Source organism: Eleutherodactylus coqui, chromosome 9, assembly GCF_035609145.1.
Source record: "Eleutherodactylus coqui strain aEleCoq1 chromosome 9, aEleCoq1.hap1, whole genome shotgun sequence".
Lineage (NCBI taxonomy): Eukaryota > Metazoa > Chordata > Amphibia > Anura > Eleutherodactylidae > Eleutherodactylus > Eleutherodactylus coqui.
Window position 1 is genome coordinate 8,249,850 of NC_089845.1, and position 16,804 is coordinate 8,266,653.

Sequence of the window (16,804 nt, forward strand, 5' to 3'; positions counted from 1 at the left end):
GCACCCTGCCGCCCTTCATTGTATCCCTTCTGTCAATCCACCATCCAGCCCGGGGCCATACGCTCTACTAACAAAATCAGACTGAGTGCCACATTAAAGGGGTTGTCTCGCGCCAAAACGTTTTTCTTTTTTCCATAGGCCCCCCGTTCGGCGCAGGACAACCCCAAGGGATGTGTTAAAAAAAAAAAAAAATACATATTACTTACCCGAATCCCCGCTCTGCAACGTCTTCCTTCTTCCTTCTCCTTCCTTCACCAAGATGGCCGCCGGGATCTTCACCCACGATGCACCGCGGGTCCTTTCCCATGGTGCACCGTGGGCTCTGTGCGGTCCATTGCCGATTCCAGCCTCCTGATTGGCTGGAAGCGGCACATGTGACGGGGCGGAGCTACGCGATGATGCTTAGAAGGGGGCGGTGCCAGAACGCCGCTCGTGCCGGACCGAGCAGAAGGGGAGAAGACCGCACAGCGCAAGCGCGTCTAAAAAAGCAAGAAGACATCAGAATTAGACGGATCCATGGAGACGAGGACGCTAGCAACGGAGCAGGTAAGTGAATAACTTCTGTATGGCTCATATTTAATGCACGATGTATATTACAAAGTGCATTAATATGGCCATACAGAAGTATATACCCCCACTTGCTGCCGCGAGACAACCCCTTTAAGTTGAACCTCTCATTCCCACCTCCCAGACTTCTCCAGAGCAGCACCGTCCTCTGGAACGAGCTACCAAAAGCTATCCGCGCAAACCCTGATTCACAAATCTCCAGGCGTGCTCTAACAACGCAGCTCTTCAGGGAGGCATACCGCATCCCTTAAACTAAACCTTCTGTACTCCGCCTGTTTTTGTAAGCGCTGTGGAATATGTTGGCGTTATATATATATATAAAGATTATGATTATTACTGATGCCCAAAACTGTCCACAATATTCCATGTGTGGTCTGACCAGTGACTTGTAAAGAAGAAGAACAATGTTCTCATCATGCGCCCCCAGACCTCTTTGATGCTCCCCATGATCCTATTAGCCTTGGCAGCAGCTGCCTGACACTGGTTGCTCCAGTTAAGCTCACAGGTAACTAAGATCTCTACGTCCTTCTCCCTGTCGGTGTCCCCAGTGGTTTCCCATTAGTGTGTAATGGTGACATGGATCTCCCAGCCCGTGTGCAGACCCTCACATGTATCAGTGTTACCCCTCATTTATCTCTTTTCTGCCCCAACTGACCCAGATGCATCTGTAATCATCCACTGTTGTCTTGTGTTAATCACACAGTTTTGTATCCTCAGACCCTTTTACATTAGTTAGGCCATAGTAATGCCCTGCTGAACCATATTCACTGTCAGATTGTCGGGACGGTTGTTTCTACATGATTCTTTTGTTGTTTGTCTTCCAGACATTTGTACTTCTTACAGCTGAAGAAGGATATATTAGAAGGAAGGTAAGGAATCGCTTCTTTTCATCGGCCTGGGACTTCTGTGTGGGTTTATTGGTGTGCTGCAGTATGTGATGATGGATAAGGGTCTACAGAAACTAGCTTGGCCCCCTGGCTACATGCCCCATGCACATACTGGCTAGAGGTCTGGTACAGCCGGTAGGACATGTAAAGAGTAGGGAACGTGGTGGTGGTTGTAGTAAGGATGACATGGAAGCTTATTTAATACGTAAATGTCCATTTTGGTCCAGTTTAATATGTATGGCCAGTTTAAAAAATATAAAATAGTCCAAGCAGCCCATTTAATGTACTTGTTCAAAACACTTGTTGCCCGCAATATTTCACCACCATGGTGGTTTTTGTGCCTTTTGTTTTAGTAGGCGATTTGTACGGCCTTACAGTTATATAAGTTACACCACCACAAAGCTTAGGATTACTGGGCTTAGACTTAGTGTCTTGGGATAGCTTAGAGTTGGTAATACCCCGTTTCCCTAAAAATAAGACATACCCCAAAAATAAGCCCTAGGCTAATTTTTGGGGAGGCTTGAAATATAAGTCCTACCCTGAAAATAAGCCCTAGGTACACTACATAAAAAAAGAATACATTACCTATCAGGCTCAGTCCAGGTCCCTCCTGCTGATCTCTAGAGATTCATCGCGGTTCCCGTAGTCCTCAGCCACTTGTACAACATCACTTCCTGGTTACGGTATCCATAAATCCCCACTCCAGGATGCAATGGTTTGATGATTGACCGTTGCTCAGCCAATCAATGCAACACTAGATGATCCAATGCAATGACTGGGATTGGCCTCGGCTCAGCCAGTTCATAAATCCTGCCTCTACAACATGATGGCTATTGATTTGTTCTTCTACCACTGCTCAGCTAATCACAGCCATCGCATTGGTTCATCCAGCGCTGCAGCTGTCGAAGAACCAATCACAGCCATCGCTTCCTGTAGGCTGGATTTATGAGTCCCGTAACCAGGAGGTGATGTTGTACGAGCGGCAGAGGACTGCGGGAAGCACATCGGAGTTGTGGAGAGCATCGGAGGGACCTGGACCGAGCCTGCTAGGAAAAAGAATAAGACCTAGTGCCTCTTTTGGGGCAAAAAATAATATAAGACAGGGTCTTATTTTCGGGGAACCATGGTATAGCAGAAATCCATATAGCATGTAAATGGCCGTTGCAGTGTAAGAGCTTGGGCTGACCGCCTGCATTGGTCTGTCTTACGGGAGTGTCGTAAGGCTCGGCGCAGGCATTGATTACTGCAGACATCTGTTTAAGCAGAGTAGTGATGGCAATACAAAGAATAAACACCCCAGAAAAGCAGCCGCAGACTCTGCATCCCCACAATGTCAATGTCAATGAGCAAAAGGTAAAGATCATCTGATATCGATAGTAGGACCCCCAAAGCTGGAAGGAAGGCAAATGATGGTAATGGACGGAAGCAAAAGCCACCAGAAGAATAAATATAGTGCAAAGAATATTTCATATATACTCAAGAATTAATGAGAAGAATCAAATCGGCTGTGAATTATGTGACCTCTAAAAGAAAGACTGAGGTGCAAAGTCATGGCCAAAAATAAGAAGGGTGCACTTAAAGGGGTTTTCACAAAACGGACTTTCATCACCTGCCCATAAAATAAGTGGTAAGTCTGAGACCAGAGGTCCCATGTCCCCCTCTTCTCACCATGGACTAGTGGCACCCCCTGGTTTTGAGTGGGGGTTGGGCATCTTCAGTGGGGCTGCCACTGATAGCGGAGCACTTGTCAATCTCTGGGGTCGGCTGTTGGCGTAATGACCGCTCTAGTCCAGGTCTCTGCAGGCTGTTACACGGGGTGGGCGGTTGGCAGAACGACCGCTCTAGTCCAGGTCTCTGCAGGCTGTTACACGGGGTGGGCGGTTGGCAGAACGACCGCTCTAGTCCAGGTCTCTGCAGGGTGTTACACGGGGTGGGCTGTTGGCAGAACGACTGATCTAGTCCAGGTTTCTGCAAGCTGTTATATGGGGTGAGCTGTTGGCGAAACGACCACTCTAGTCCGGGTCTCTGCAGGATGTTACACGGGGTGGGCTGTTGGCGGAACGACTGCTCTAGTCCAGGTCTCTGCAGGATGTTACACGGGGTGGGCTGTTGGCGGAACGACTGCTCTAGTCCAGGTCTCTGCAGGATGTTACACGGGATGGGCTGTTGGCGGAACGACTGCTCTAGTCCAGGTCTCTGCAGGATGTTACACGGGGTGGGCTGTTGGCGGAATGACTGCTCTAGTCCAGCTGTCTGCAAGCTGTTACACAGGATGGGCTGTTGACAGAATGAGTGCTCTAGTCCAGGTCTCTGCCGGCTGTTACACGGGGTGGGCTGTTGGCGGAACGACTGCTCTAGTCCAGGTCTCTGCAGGATGTTACACGGGGTGGGATGTTGGCGGAACGACTGCTCTAGTCCAGGTCTCTGCCGGCTGTTACACGGGGTGGGCTGTTGACAGAATGAGTGCTCTAGTCCAGGTGTCTGCAGGCTGTTACACGGGGTGGGCTGTTGGTGGAACGACTGCTCTAGTCTAGGTCTCTGCAGGCTGTTACACGGGGTGGGCTGTTGGTGGAACAACCGTTCTAGTCCAGCTCTCTGCAAGCTGTTACACAGGATGGGCTGTTGACAGAATGAGTGCTCTAGTTCAGGTGTCTGCAGGCTGTTACACAGGATGGCCTGTTGGCGGAACGAACGCTCTAGTCCAGGTCTCTGCAGGCTGTTACATAGGGTAGGCTGTTGGCGGAACGACCACTCTAGTTCACGTCTCTGCAGGCTGTTACACGGGATGGGCTGTTGACAGAATGAGTGCTCTAGTCCAGGTGTCTGCAGGCTGTTACACGGGGTGGGCTGTTGGCGGAACGAACGCTCTAGTCCAGGTGTCTGTAGGCTGTTACACGGGGTGGGCTGTTGGCGGAACGAACGCTCTAGTCCAGGTGTCTGTAGGCTGTTACATAGGGTAGGTGGTTGGCGGAACGACCACTCTAGTTCACGTCTCTGCAGGCTGTCACACGGGATGGGCTGTTGGCGGAACGACCACTCTAGTTCACGTCTCTGCAGGCTGTTACACGGGACGGGCTGTTGGCGGAACGAATGTGATCACTTCTCTTGTGGTCATAAACTAGAGGATAAGGAGGAGAGTTAAGGACTGACGCTCCTTTTACACTGAGTTATGTAGACGCTGCAGAAGAGATAAGGTCCAAACATGAATAATGCTGCTGCTACATTTTCATCACAAAATTCATGTATTTAAGTGAAGAGTAAAGGCCCCGAAAGATGTTCATAGCCCTTAACCCCTTAGTGACGGCGCTTTTTTGTTTTTTCCTATTTTTGCCCCCCCCCCCCCCACTTTAAAAAAAATCATAACTCCTTTATTTATCCATCCACGTTGCTGTATGAGGGCTTGTTATTTTTGCGGGACGAGTTGTATTTTTCAATGGTAGTATGTAATGTACCATATAATGTACTGAAAAACGTGAATTCATGAATAGGTGAGTGCTGCCTCTGATTGGCTGAGCGCAGGGACCAATCAGAGGCAGCTCTCAGCTGTCATTCAATAGCTGAGACCTGCCTCTGATTGGTCACAGTGCTCAGCCAATCAGAGGCAGCCCATTCAGCAAGCGGGGATTTTAAATCCCTGCCTGCTGAATACTCCTCAGAGCACTGCAGGAGAAGAGCCGGCTGGACGCGGCTGTGCCCCGGCAGCTAAAGAAAGGTGAGTGTTTATTTTTTTTATTTCTATCACCATTTTTTGTTGTTTATCAGGGAAGGGCTTATATTTAAAGCCCTTCCCTGAAAAACAAATTCAGGATGCAGGCAGCTGGATCCCCTACCACAGCTGTCATCTGTGACAGCTGTGGTAGGGAATTCTTTATTTCCCACAGTGATGAATCTGTCACAGATATGGCACAGATTCCTTTGCTGCATCTGTCACAGATATGGCAGGTGCAGCAGGGAATTATTTTTCCTCATGGGGATGAAGGAAACATTTGCCGCATGTGGCAGATGTGTTCTTTATCCCCACGGGGTCACGGCAGCGGCAGACAGGTAAGTACTTTTTTTTACACTAAAATTTTAGTTTTTCAGGGAAAAGCCTATATGTAAAGCACTTCCATGAAAAACAATTAAGGGGTCCCGGCAGACCATTGTCTTCAATGGAGCCACATGGAACAGCAGCCGCGGCTCCATTGAAGACAATGCGTGCATTCCCTATGGTGCACGCATGTCCTATCTTTACAGGCACACACCATAGGGAATGCACTGATTCTAATAGAAGCATGTTTTTGTCCCCGCACATGCACGCACAAAAACACGCTTGTGTGAAGGAGTTAATACATCTAAAGCCATCTGCAGGTCAACGGCTATACATCAGATCCCTTCCTTGCACCAGGCTGGAGGCGATTTCTCAGTATTTTAATCTTTGAGTTACTGATAAGTTCATTTGGCAATAACCATACATAGAGAATCATCCGTTGCACCAGGTAAATGTATTAGCTGAAAGCTTACCGCATGGGAATGTCTACTGCTCTGCCATTACCGGGGCGCCTCTACTGCCACGACTGATAAATGGTTAACTCCGTTACTGCGGGGACTGCAGACCTCCAGGTTGGCGAGTGTCCCAGTAGATAATATGAATGCCTACTAGTAGTCCTCTAGGCCCCGTACCAACTATACAGGGAGGGAAGGTAGCAGACGTTTTATAGCAGCGGCAGTAGTTGTAACTCCATCCGGTGACGGAGAGAAGGGAATGGTCACAATATTGATTCCTGTGGTGAAGTCCAACACTCCCAGGATTCTGGCATTTACCTTCTTTACCATCCTATTTACCACCTTATTTACCATCTTGCTTCCTCCCACCACCCCTCATTGTTGGTTAAGCAGTTAGTGGGGGTGTCCATCTGCCCCATCGTGCTTCCTCCCACCACCCCTCATTGCTGGTTAAGAAATTAGTGGGGTATCCATCTGCCCCATTATGCTTTCTCCCACCACCCCTCATTGTTGGTTAAGCAGTTAGTGGAGGTGCCCATCTGCCCCATCAGTCTTCCTCTGACCACCCCTAATTCTTGGTTGTGATTAGCCCAGTGAAGACCCCACCTGCCATGGATTCTAACCTATTAAGCAATTATTATTGTAGTATATTGTATATAAATTCAGCTCCCATTGCAGTTGGTTTAAGGAAAAGCAATAGAATTAAATTTTAGAAGACTATTTTAAAAAAAAAGTTCCCAACTCCATCACTTCAAAAAACCTAACCAAAGGGGGGGCGTGGCCCGACTGAGCACCAAGATGGACGTTTGATCCCAGAGCTCCGAGAACTCACACTATTAAAAGCAACAAAAAGCATCACCGAAGGCACACCAACTTCCCCACTGGGTTCCCTGGACACCTCTCCACCGGCAGATGAATTGCCGCAGGCCAACCTGGCATCTGTCTGGTCGTCTGGAAGACTTGTTCTCTCCCCGTGCGCTCCTCTGACTCTGAGGTCCGGTCCTTGCCACCTGCTCCACCGGAGGAAGAGAATAGTGCCCCCAACCCTGCGGACTTCTCGCGGATGACTGAGAAAGTGAGATTACCGCGCTGCCTAGGCTCTCGCTGCCACCCGCCGCCATATCGGACCTCCCATACGGCCTCTCTATCTTTCCAGCGGTGGATGAGGAGCCTGTGTCTCCAGTGGTCCCCACGCCACCACTCCGGAGACTGGGGGAGACTTCGCTACATCAGCGGAGTTAAAGGGGTTGTCTCGCGCCGAAACGTTTTTTTTTTTTTCTTCAATAGGCCGCCCGTTCGGCGCGAGACAAACCCAAGGGATGGGTTAAAAAAAAAATATATATATTACTTACCCGAATCCCCGCTCTGCGACGACTTCTTTCTTCCTTCTTCAAGATGGCCGCCAGGATCTTCACCCACGATGCACCGCGGGTCTTCTCCCATGGTGCACAGTGGGCTCTGTGCGGTCCATTGCCAATTCCAGCCTCCTGATTGGCTGGAATCGGCACACGTGACGGGGCGGAGCTACGATGACGACGCGGGACCAGCTCTCCTGCACGAGCGGCCCCATTCACCAGGCAGAAGACCGGACTGCGCAAGCGCGTCTAAAAACGCCAGAAGACAGCGAATTTAGACGGATCCATGGCGACGGGGACGCCAGCAACGGAGCAGGTAAGTGAATAACTTCTGTATGGCTCATAATTAATGCACGATGTACATTACAAAGTGCATTAATATGGCCATACAGAAGTGTATGACCCCACTTGCTGCCGCGAGACAACCCCTTTAACTACTGAGCCTACCTCTTCTGCTGGTCCCCGCGCCGCTGACCGCGGCCGCTCCGGGGACTGTGAGAGGTCTCTCTGCCCTGTCGAAGCTTGGTGCAGACCCTGCCTCCTATGCTGGCCCAGCGCTGCTGTCCGCTGCCACTCCGGAGGTCCTGACCGAATACTCTTCTGCACCAGAGCTTGGTGAAGAGATTGCCGCCCCTGCAGGTCCCGCGATTCCATCTGCTGCTGCTCCAGGTTCTCTAACCAGTATCTCTGCTCGACCGAAGTGGGGAAGAGACTCCATCTTACAAGAAAATCTCCCGCCTCTGACGCCCACCATTTTGAGGGATCAGAACAATCTATCTCACTCGGTGGAAACTAGAGGTGAGTGTATAAAGATTATTAACCCCTCGCTGCCCGCACTTGCTGTGCAAGAGGTCCTGAACTGTATTCCTGCAACAGAGAGGGCTGAGAGAGAGATTCACACATTACCCAACCCTACTTTACAGTCAACTGGACCCAAAAGCGTGATCTCTGTGCATTTCTGGGAAACTAATCGGTCTCCCTTTAACCCCTCATCTTTAAAACTTACCGCAAAATCTCACTCTAAACAAAATATAGATAAACACCACTCCAATAAATCCTATTGTGCATTTGAAGAGAGCACAGTGTCTTCTAGAGGGAAAGGAGCACACAGAGGGGCGCAACAGGCACTTAAACCAAAGTCCAAAGCTCAGAAACAAATCCACATTTCTCCCTCAGCAAGCCCACTTAAACAAAGGCAAAAACGTATGACAGACCTACCAGAAGATTTACCAATTTCTAACATGGAAGACATGATATCTGAAATGCCTACTTCTGAAAAACCGGTTACAGAAACCTTCATGATAGAAATGGTAGTAGCTTTAAAGAACTCTTTACAAGCTAACTTTGCCTCACTGACATCTACACTGAAGGCTAACCTAGCGGAATTTTTTTTTTTCATTCAATAGTTTTTTATTGTTTTCTGATAAAGGTTACAGAAATAGAGAGAGAAATCACGTTTTAAGTATAGACAGTTTACATAAGTCTTGTATACGTGGTATTCATTTATGCATAACAGAAGAGTAAGCAGTATTCATAACCATCGAGTAACCTATCGAGGTTAGTTGGTGCGAAATAAACAGTTTGGAACTGGTTTGAAACATGGTGTAAACATGTTTGTGAGAGGGAAGGGGGGGGGAGTGGGGGAGGGGGGAGTGGGGGAGGGGGGGTTGGGGTGTGTTAGACGTTTAAGGAAGGTGTAAAGTAAGGGATGTTTGTTAGTGATATAATGAGAAGTACAGATTCACCGAAAATTTTTGTTTAGGGATGAAATGTGTTGGTCCAAGGCTTCCACATCATTTCAAATCCATTGATGTCATTGTGTCTGAGGGCTAAAATTTTTTCGTACAGGCAGTGTTCCGATACTAGGTTGATGAGGTCGGTCAACGTTGGAACTATCTCAGATTTCCAACATCTAGCTATGAGGGATTTTGTTGGTAGGAATATATGACCCACCAGTTTTTTGGGATGAGTGGGCATTTTGACTGTGTTTAGGAGCAGCAAAGCAAGCTCTGGAGAAAAAGGGAGTCTGAAGGCAGTGAGTCTATATATAAGATTATATACTTCTTTCCACAATGGGATTAGAAGAGGGCATGACCAAAAGATATGGATGAGGGAGCCTTTATTATTGCAATTTCTCCAACATCTGTCGCTATCGGAAAGACCCCTTCTGGTTAAGACCAGAGGGGTGAAGTACCAACGTGTAAGGAGTTTCAAATGTGTCTCGATTAGGTTTGCGCTCTGCGATGATTGTCTAGCCCATTCAAAGGCCCTGAGCCATGGATCTAGGGATATTTCCTTCCCAGAATCCTTGCTCCAGTTAATAAGATGGCATTTGCCTGGTGGTTTCAGGTTTCCTGAGAAGATGTCATTGAATGTTCGGGTGTTCATTTTGATTTGTGGTTCATCTAGGAATGAAGCAATTATTTTAGGAATTTTGATGTTATCTAGTTGGTGGTTATGTAAGAAGGAGGAAATTTGAGTGTATTTATAGATGTCTGAGTGTGGGAGGTCGAATTTGTTGGTCAAGTCCCGAAAGGGGAGGAGTTTATTTGAGAAGAAGAGATCAGATATAAATTTAAGGCCCTGCCTGGACCAAGACCCTGTATTTAAGTTAGGTATCAGAAGTTCTAAGATTTCCACCGGTATTTTCAGGGGAGTAGGAGGAGTGGAGTTGTTGAGATTTCGTGTCAGATCGGTCCAGGCTTCTATTGATGCTCTCATTGGTAGAGAGAAGTGAGAGCTTATTAAAGGTTTTGATGTTGTAAGGTGTATATTGCCTATGATAGATGTGATTAGAAGATGCTTTAAAGGTTTTAGATTATTAAAGTCCCTTTCCAGGGAGGGCAGCTGATTTTTGAGTTGTGTCTTGTCCAGGCTCTTAAGTTGTTGAGGATAGTGGATTTGCGATACGAGTCTAGGTTGGGAAGACCTAAACCTCGTTGGCGCCTGTTTAATCTTAAGATGGAAAGTGCAATTCTTGTTTTTTTATTCTGCCATACAAATTTGGAAAGTTGACTTTGAAATCTGTTGAGAAGGGTTTTTGGTATCGGTATTGGTAGGGTGCGAAAATAGTGTAGGATTTTAGGTAAAGTCATCATTTTATAAATAGTGACGCGGCCTAGCCATGAGAGAGGGTATGACTGATAAGTGTCGAGTTCTTTTTGAAGGTCTACTAGGAGCGGGGGGAAATTTGCCCCTACCAGACGCGATGTGGGGAAGCTTAAAGGGGTTGTCCCGCAAAAGCAAGTGGGGGTATACACTTCTGTATGGCCATATTAATGCACTTTGTAATGTACATTGTGCATTAATTATGAGCTATACAGAAGTTATTCACTTACCTGTTCCGTTGCTGGCGTCCCCGTCTCCATGGTGCCGTCTAATCTTCAGCGTCTAATCGCCCGATTAGACGCGCTTGCGCAGTCCGGTCTTCTCCCTTCTGAATGGGGCCGCTCGTGCCAGAGAGCGGCTCCTCGTAGCTCCGCCCCGTCACGTGTGCCGATTCCAGCCAATCAGGAGGCTGGAATCGGCAGTGGACCGCACAGAAGACCTGCAGTCCACCGAGGGTGAAGATCCCGGCGGCCATCTTCACAAGGTAAGTAAGAAGTCACCGGAGCGCGGGGATTCGGGTAAGTACTTCCCCTTTTTTTTTTTTTTATCCCTGCATCGGGTTTGTCTGGCGCCGAACGGGGGGGCTATTGAAAAAAAAAAAACCCGTTTCGGCGCGGGACAACCCCTTTAAGTTTATACCTAGGTATGGGATGGACTTGGGTTGCCATTGAAAGGGAAATTCTTTTTGTATATCTTTTTTTTGAGTTTCCTGTATGTTTATGCCTAGAATTTGTGATTTAGTAATATTCAATTTATAATAGGATATTTCCGAAAATGTTTTAAATATTTTTTGCGTTATTCTTAAGGATGAGATTGGGTTGGAAAGCGTAAGCAGAATGTCGTTGGCAAATAAGCTTATTTTGTGTTGTCTTGAGCTAGCTGCTATTCCCTGAATATCTGGGCAGGTTCTTATATATTCCGCCAGGGGTTCCATAACCAGGGTAAATATTAGTGGCGAAAGCGGACAGCCCTGGCGTGTGCCGTTAGTGATTGGGAAGGATGATGATAGCATACCGTCAGCAAAGATTTTTGCCGATGGGAAAGTATACAGGGCTTGGATAGCTTTGAGTATGTTGCCAGAAAATCTGAATTTTTTTAAGGTGGCAAAGGCATAATTCCAATGGAGCCTGTCAAAGGCTTTTTCAGCGTCAAGGGCGAGTAAAACTGAGGGAGTGTGTGTGGTTTCGAGTTTGTGTAAAAGGTTGAGTATCCTTCTAGTTCCGTCTGAAGCTTGTCTATCTTTAACAAAGCCGACTTGATCTGAATGGATTAGTTTGGGTAATATGTTTAAAAGTCTTAGTGCTAATATTTTGGCGTAAATTTTAATGTCACAGTTTAATAGGGATATTGGCCTAAAGTTGGAGGGTGAGGTGGGGTCTTTCCCTGGTTTGGGGATTGTTATTATTGTGGCTTCCAACATTTCAGTTGGAAAGAAACCTTCATTGATTCCTTGGTTGCATGCTTTAGTTAGGTGTGGGGCTAGGAGTGTTGAGAAGAGTTTATAGTAATCATTAGAAAACCCGTCAGGGCCTGGAGCTTTATGGGGTTTTAAGGATTTAATATTATCTATAATTTCGTTTGGTGTTAAGGGGGCATTGAGGAGGTTAAGCTGGGAATCTGAGAGTGTGGGAAGATTTATTCCTCTGAGAAATTGTTCAATGTTGGATGCGTGGGGTTGGGGGGTGGAGGGGTCATCTTTTAAATTATACAGGTCTTTGTAATATTGACAGAAGGTTTCTATTATGTGGTTGGGGTGGTAAATTTTATTGTTGTGGTTATGTGGGTCATAGAGATATGGGATTTTGGTTCTGGAGATCTTTTTTTTGATCAAGTTTGCCATCATGCGTGTGGGTCTGTTGTTTGATGAGTAGTAAGTTGCTTTTGAGGATCTCATTTCTTTTTCATAATTGTCTATCAGTAGATTTCTAAGTTTTTGTCTGAGTTTGAATAGTTCGTTGTGTAGGGAGTCAGAAAGGGATTTGGACAGTTGGCTTTCTTTTTCAGTGATTTGTGATAAGAGTTCGTTTAGTTGGTGGGTTTTTTCTATCTTGCGCTAATTTTTATTAAAGTTCCTCTAATGTAGGCTTTGTGAGCGTTCCAGATGGTGGTGGGAGAGATATCTGGGGTTGTGTTAATTTTAAAGTATTCTTCTATAGCGGAGGAGATGTCTGCTTGGTTTTTTGGTAATTTCATGAGGAACACATTGTTTCTCCATGTTCTTGGCCTTTCGTTAGTTTGACCCAGGGAGATTGATATTGAGACGGGCGCGTGGTCGGACCATGTGGCCGTACCTATATGTGCTGATTTGATAAGGGGTAGAGCAGACCTATCTGTTAGGATTAGGTCGATCCTGGAGAATGACTTATGTCTTGAGGAGTAGAAAGTGTATTCTTTTGCTGATGTATTGAGACATCTGAAGGTGTCAAATAAGGCATTGTTGTGGAGCCAGGGAAGTAGCGGAGGGGTGGATCTCGTCGATCCCTTTGTAGAGTCGAGTATGTTATCCGGTACAGAGTTGAAATCCCCACATATTAGTAAGGTGCCTTTCTCAGATTTTCTTATTTTTTTCATTATCTTGTTTAGAAAACGAACTTGGGCAGAGTTTGGGGTGTAGATGTTGGCGATTGTGAACGGCTTGCCATTAACGTGGCCTGACAGGATCAGATATCTCCCTTTAGTGTCCGCTTTTTGGTGGGTTACATCTAATTGCAGTGAGTCTTTAAAAGCTATCAAGACTCCTGCTTGCTTTTTGGAGGAGCATGCTTTAAAGATTTTTGGACATTTTTTATGCGTTATAGTTGGGCATGCGTCAGAGGCAAAGTGTGTCTCTTGTGTGCATATTATTTCGGCTTTTGAATTGATCTCCTCCTTCCAGAAAGAGGACCTTTTAAATGGCGAGTTTAGCCCGTTTACATTTAAGGATAGTATTTTTGTGGACATTTTTGTTTATGCAGCATTGATTTGAGGGTCTGTGGAAGCCTTGTACAATTCGGTGAAGAGTGGAAAAGAGGGAGAGCAGGAACATATAAAGATATAACACTTGTTTTGCATTTGTAGAGAATTACATTAGCATTTATATAACTGTGTGGTTTCCTTAGTAATGCAAAGTAAAAATGTAAAAATCTTAAACAACAAACAATTTTAGATTTAGTAATCTTGGTTGGGGTTGGGGTAGTGGACATGAAGCACGTCGGTTCAGCCAAGTGCGTGTGCACGCTGAATAAATGGGGGGACGAGAAAGTTCGCCTGTTGAGGAGCCTTCCAAGGGCGCAGCCACCTTAATGGTTGTTATGGGTAAATGGCAGATCCGCTTGAGGATTTAGGTCTGGGTCCATTCTTGGGTTTGCTTTCCTTGTTTCCTCGGAGGGGGTTGGGAGTGCTGTGGAGATGGTATCTTTACTCCCCAGGACTTTGGTAGTTGATGGACGTCTTCTGGTTTTTGAAGGACATGTGTGGCGTTGTCCTTACGTATTATAATTTTTGCTGGAAAGCCCCAGCGGTATAGTATATTGGCTTGATGTAGGGCTGCAGTGATTGGTTAAAATGTTTTCCTCTCACTCATGGTGACTAGTGAGAGGTTCGCGAAGAGTCGGATGTTAGAGAAAGGAGCTGGAAGTTGATTCTTTTTGCGGGCCGATGCCATCAGGGCTTCCTTTATATGGTAAAAGTGGATTCTCGCTATAGTGTCTCTCGGATTAGATTCAGGTACAAATTTTGGCCTGGGGAGCCTATGGGCTCTGTCGATGGTTAAATCATATGGAGTGGCCTCCGGGAGGAGAGTTGACATGATTTTTTTTAAATGGTTGGACAGTTCAGATGGTACAATAGACTCAGGGATACCACAAAAAATGTTATATTATTTCGTCTATTTCTGTCCTCAATATCGGCGAGCTTGGTTTTAAGCTGGGATACTTCTTCTACCAATTCATAGTGCGCGTCGATTAAGGTATTATGGGATTGTGTTATTTCTCCCATTTTATTTTCGGTGTGTGACACTCACTCTCCAATAGAATCGATTGTGTTTCTTATGGATGAGTTGAGAGATTTGAAGCTGGCTTGGAAGGAGTCGCTGAGGGCCACTACCATGTTTTTGATGAAAGCTTCTGAGGCTGGCTGGGATGACGATGGTAGGGACGTTATAAAATTATGTAGAGATTCTGGTTGGTTGTCAGGGGAGCTCCCTTCATCTGTTCTAGGGCGCTGTTTCAATGGGCTATCCGATGGGGAGTACATTGTAGGATGAGAACCCTGCTTTGTAGGCACAGATGTGGCTGCAGACATTTTGTTGTGAGCCTGTGGGGGGGATTTCTGTCTTTTCCCTCCTGTCAGGGTGTAGGGTGAGATGTGTGGGCAATCACTCATCAGATCACCGGGTTCACAATTTAGCAGGGAGGTCTTAATAAGTTCTGACCGGGACCGCTGTTTGAGTGGATTGTCTGGAGCTATTTCAGCCTGATGAAGATGGCCATGCTGTGTGGAGACTGAGATGGCCGCCGCCATTTTAGTGTGGGGCTGTAATGGGGGGCTCTGTCCCTCTTTGCTGTTCTGACTGTGTGGAGAGGGTGGCGAAGTCTCACTCACCAGATCCTGCAGTTCCCGGTCCGGGGGTTGGCGATCTGCGTGGTCCGAGTCAGTGTCGGCACTCTCCTCCTCTCTGCATGCAGTTTGTGAGATGGGAGAAGCCGGGAGGCTGTCAGCTCTCAGGCCCGGGACCTCCATCGGGAGGAAGAACTCCTCTAATCGTCTCGGCTGAGACCGGGAGGGACGACGTCGGGTCATTGCTGTGCTGAGGAGAGCCGGAGGCTTCACTGCACTGTAACAGGTGAGCGGAGGGCTGCTTTTTCTGTAGATTTTCGGTGGTGTCGGCACAGAGCGTACGGACTATGCTGCCATTTTCAAGCTCGGCTAGGCCACGCCCCCCAACCTAGCGGAATTTGATGAGAGAGTTACACATACTGAAAACAAAATAGGCGAGCTGACTCCTTCACATAATGATCTTATCGACTCACTATGCTCTGTCAGACGAGGTGGATAAACTGAAATCCGAACTAGCTGACATGGAAGACAGGGATCACCGTAATAATGTTAAATTCAGAGGGATTCCAGAAAACGGTCTCACCTGCGGAGTTAACTAAATACCTACATTCACCCAGATGTGTCATCCACAGAGTTAATTATCGACAGAGCTCACAGACTGCCCAAACCTAAATTTATAGCAGAAAATATCCCAAGAGATGTCATCGCACGCATCCATTACTTTCACATTAAGGAGGCCGTAATGCAGACAGTTCGGAAAACAAACCAACTACCAGCGCCTTTCGGAGACGTGCGTCTCTACATTGACCTGTCTCAGGCCACTCTGCAGGCGAGAAGAAAATTTGCTGCTATTACCAACACCCTCAGGCAGGAAAAAAATCAATATAAATGGGGTTTTCCTCCTAAATTGATTGATCAAAAAGATGGAATAACCCATGTTCTTTCCAAACCAGAGGAAGCAGCTGACCTATTATCTTCATGAAATCTACAACTGAGCGATACCACTCCAATGGCTCCTACCGGACGTCCCAGGGTCTGCGAGAAGATCCCTTCTGCCAGGAATTTGGAGGGCTGAATAATTAACATCGCCGTCTCAGGTGGTATTTGAATTTATCACAGTGAGTTCTCAAGTATGTTGAACTTTGCGCTCCCCCAAGCACAAGCCCAATTTATACTTCAAGGACTTGTTGTTTCCAATCTACCCTTTTGAGATTCTTTACTAGAATCTTATTTTATGTTCTTAAAAATGTTCGACTATTTTGTTAGTTTCAGACATCCGACTGCTTTCCCAATGGCACATAGCACCCATCTCATGATAAAATGGCTTTTAAGCTTCTTTCCAGAAATGCAAATGGCTGAACTCCCCATTTAAAAGGTCCGCAGTGTGGAAAGAGGCCCTTACATCCAAAACTGATATACTCTGTGTTCAGGAGACTCACTTCGATGCCTCCGCATGCCCAAAAATGCTCCATAACATCTTTATGGCCTGCGCCTCCGAAAAGAAGGCAGGCGTCTTGATAGCATTCAGAGATACTGTGTCCACGGAAATCTCCTTTATAGAACAAGACCCCAAAGGAAGGTTCATACTCCTGTCTAGTACCTTAAACTCAATTCCCTTCACCATACTTAATGTTTATGCACCTAACTCCGCACAAATAAGATTCCTAAATAAAACTATTAGGAAGCTACGGAGACACGAAAAAGGCAGATTAATAATATGTGGAGATTTTAACCTAATCGCAGATAGCTCTATAGACACATCCGCTAGTCTCCCTAGAAGAACTCCTGTCCTACAGCCCTGGATCCAGGAGGAAGCGCTATACGATGTATTTAGATGTTTAAACGCCTCATCCAGAGAATACACTT

The 16,804-nt window shown here is 46.5% G+C and overlaps 1 protein-coding gene across 4 annotated transcripts in view; it reads left to right on the forward strand.

The window, feature by feature from the left end:
• PTPN3 (protein tyrosine phosphatase non-receptor type 3) overlaps window positions 1-16,804 on the forward strand; it is a 318,436-nt gene that overhangs the window by 110,911 nt on the left and 190,721 nt on the right. For all 4 annotated transcript variants that reach the window (XM_066579095.1, XM_066579096.1, XM_066579097.1 and 1 more), the window contains one exon: window positions 1,392-1,436. In XM_066579095.1, coding sequence (XP_066435192.1) covers window positions 1,392-1,436 — 45 coding nt within the window. The remainder of the gene's footprint in view (window positions 1-1,391; window positions 1,437-16,804) is intronic.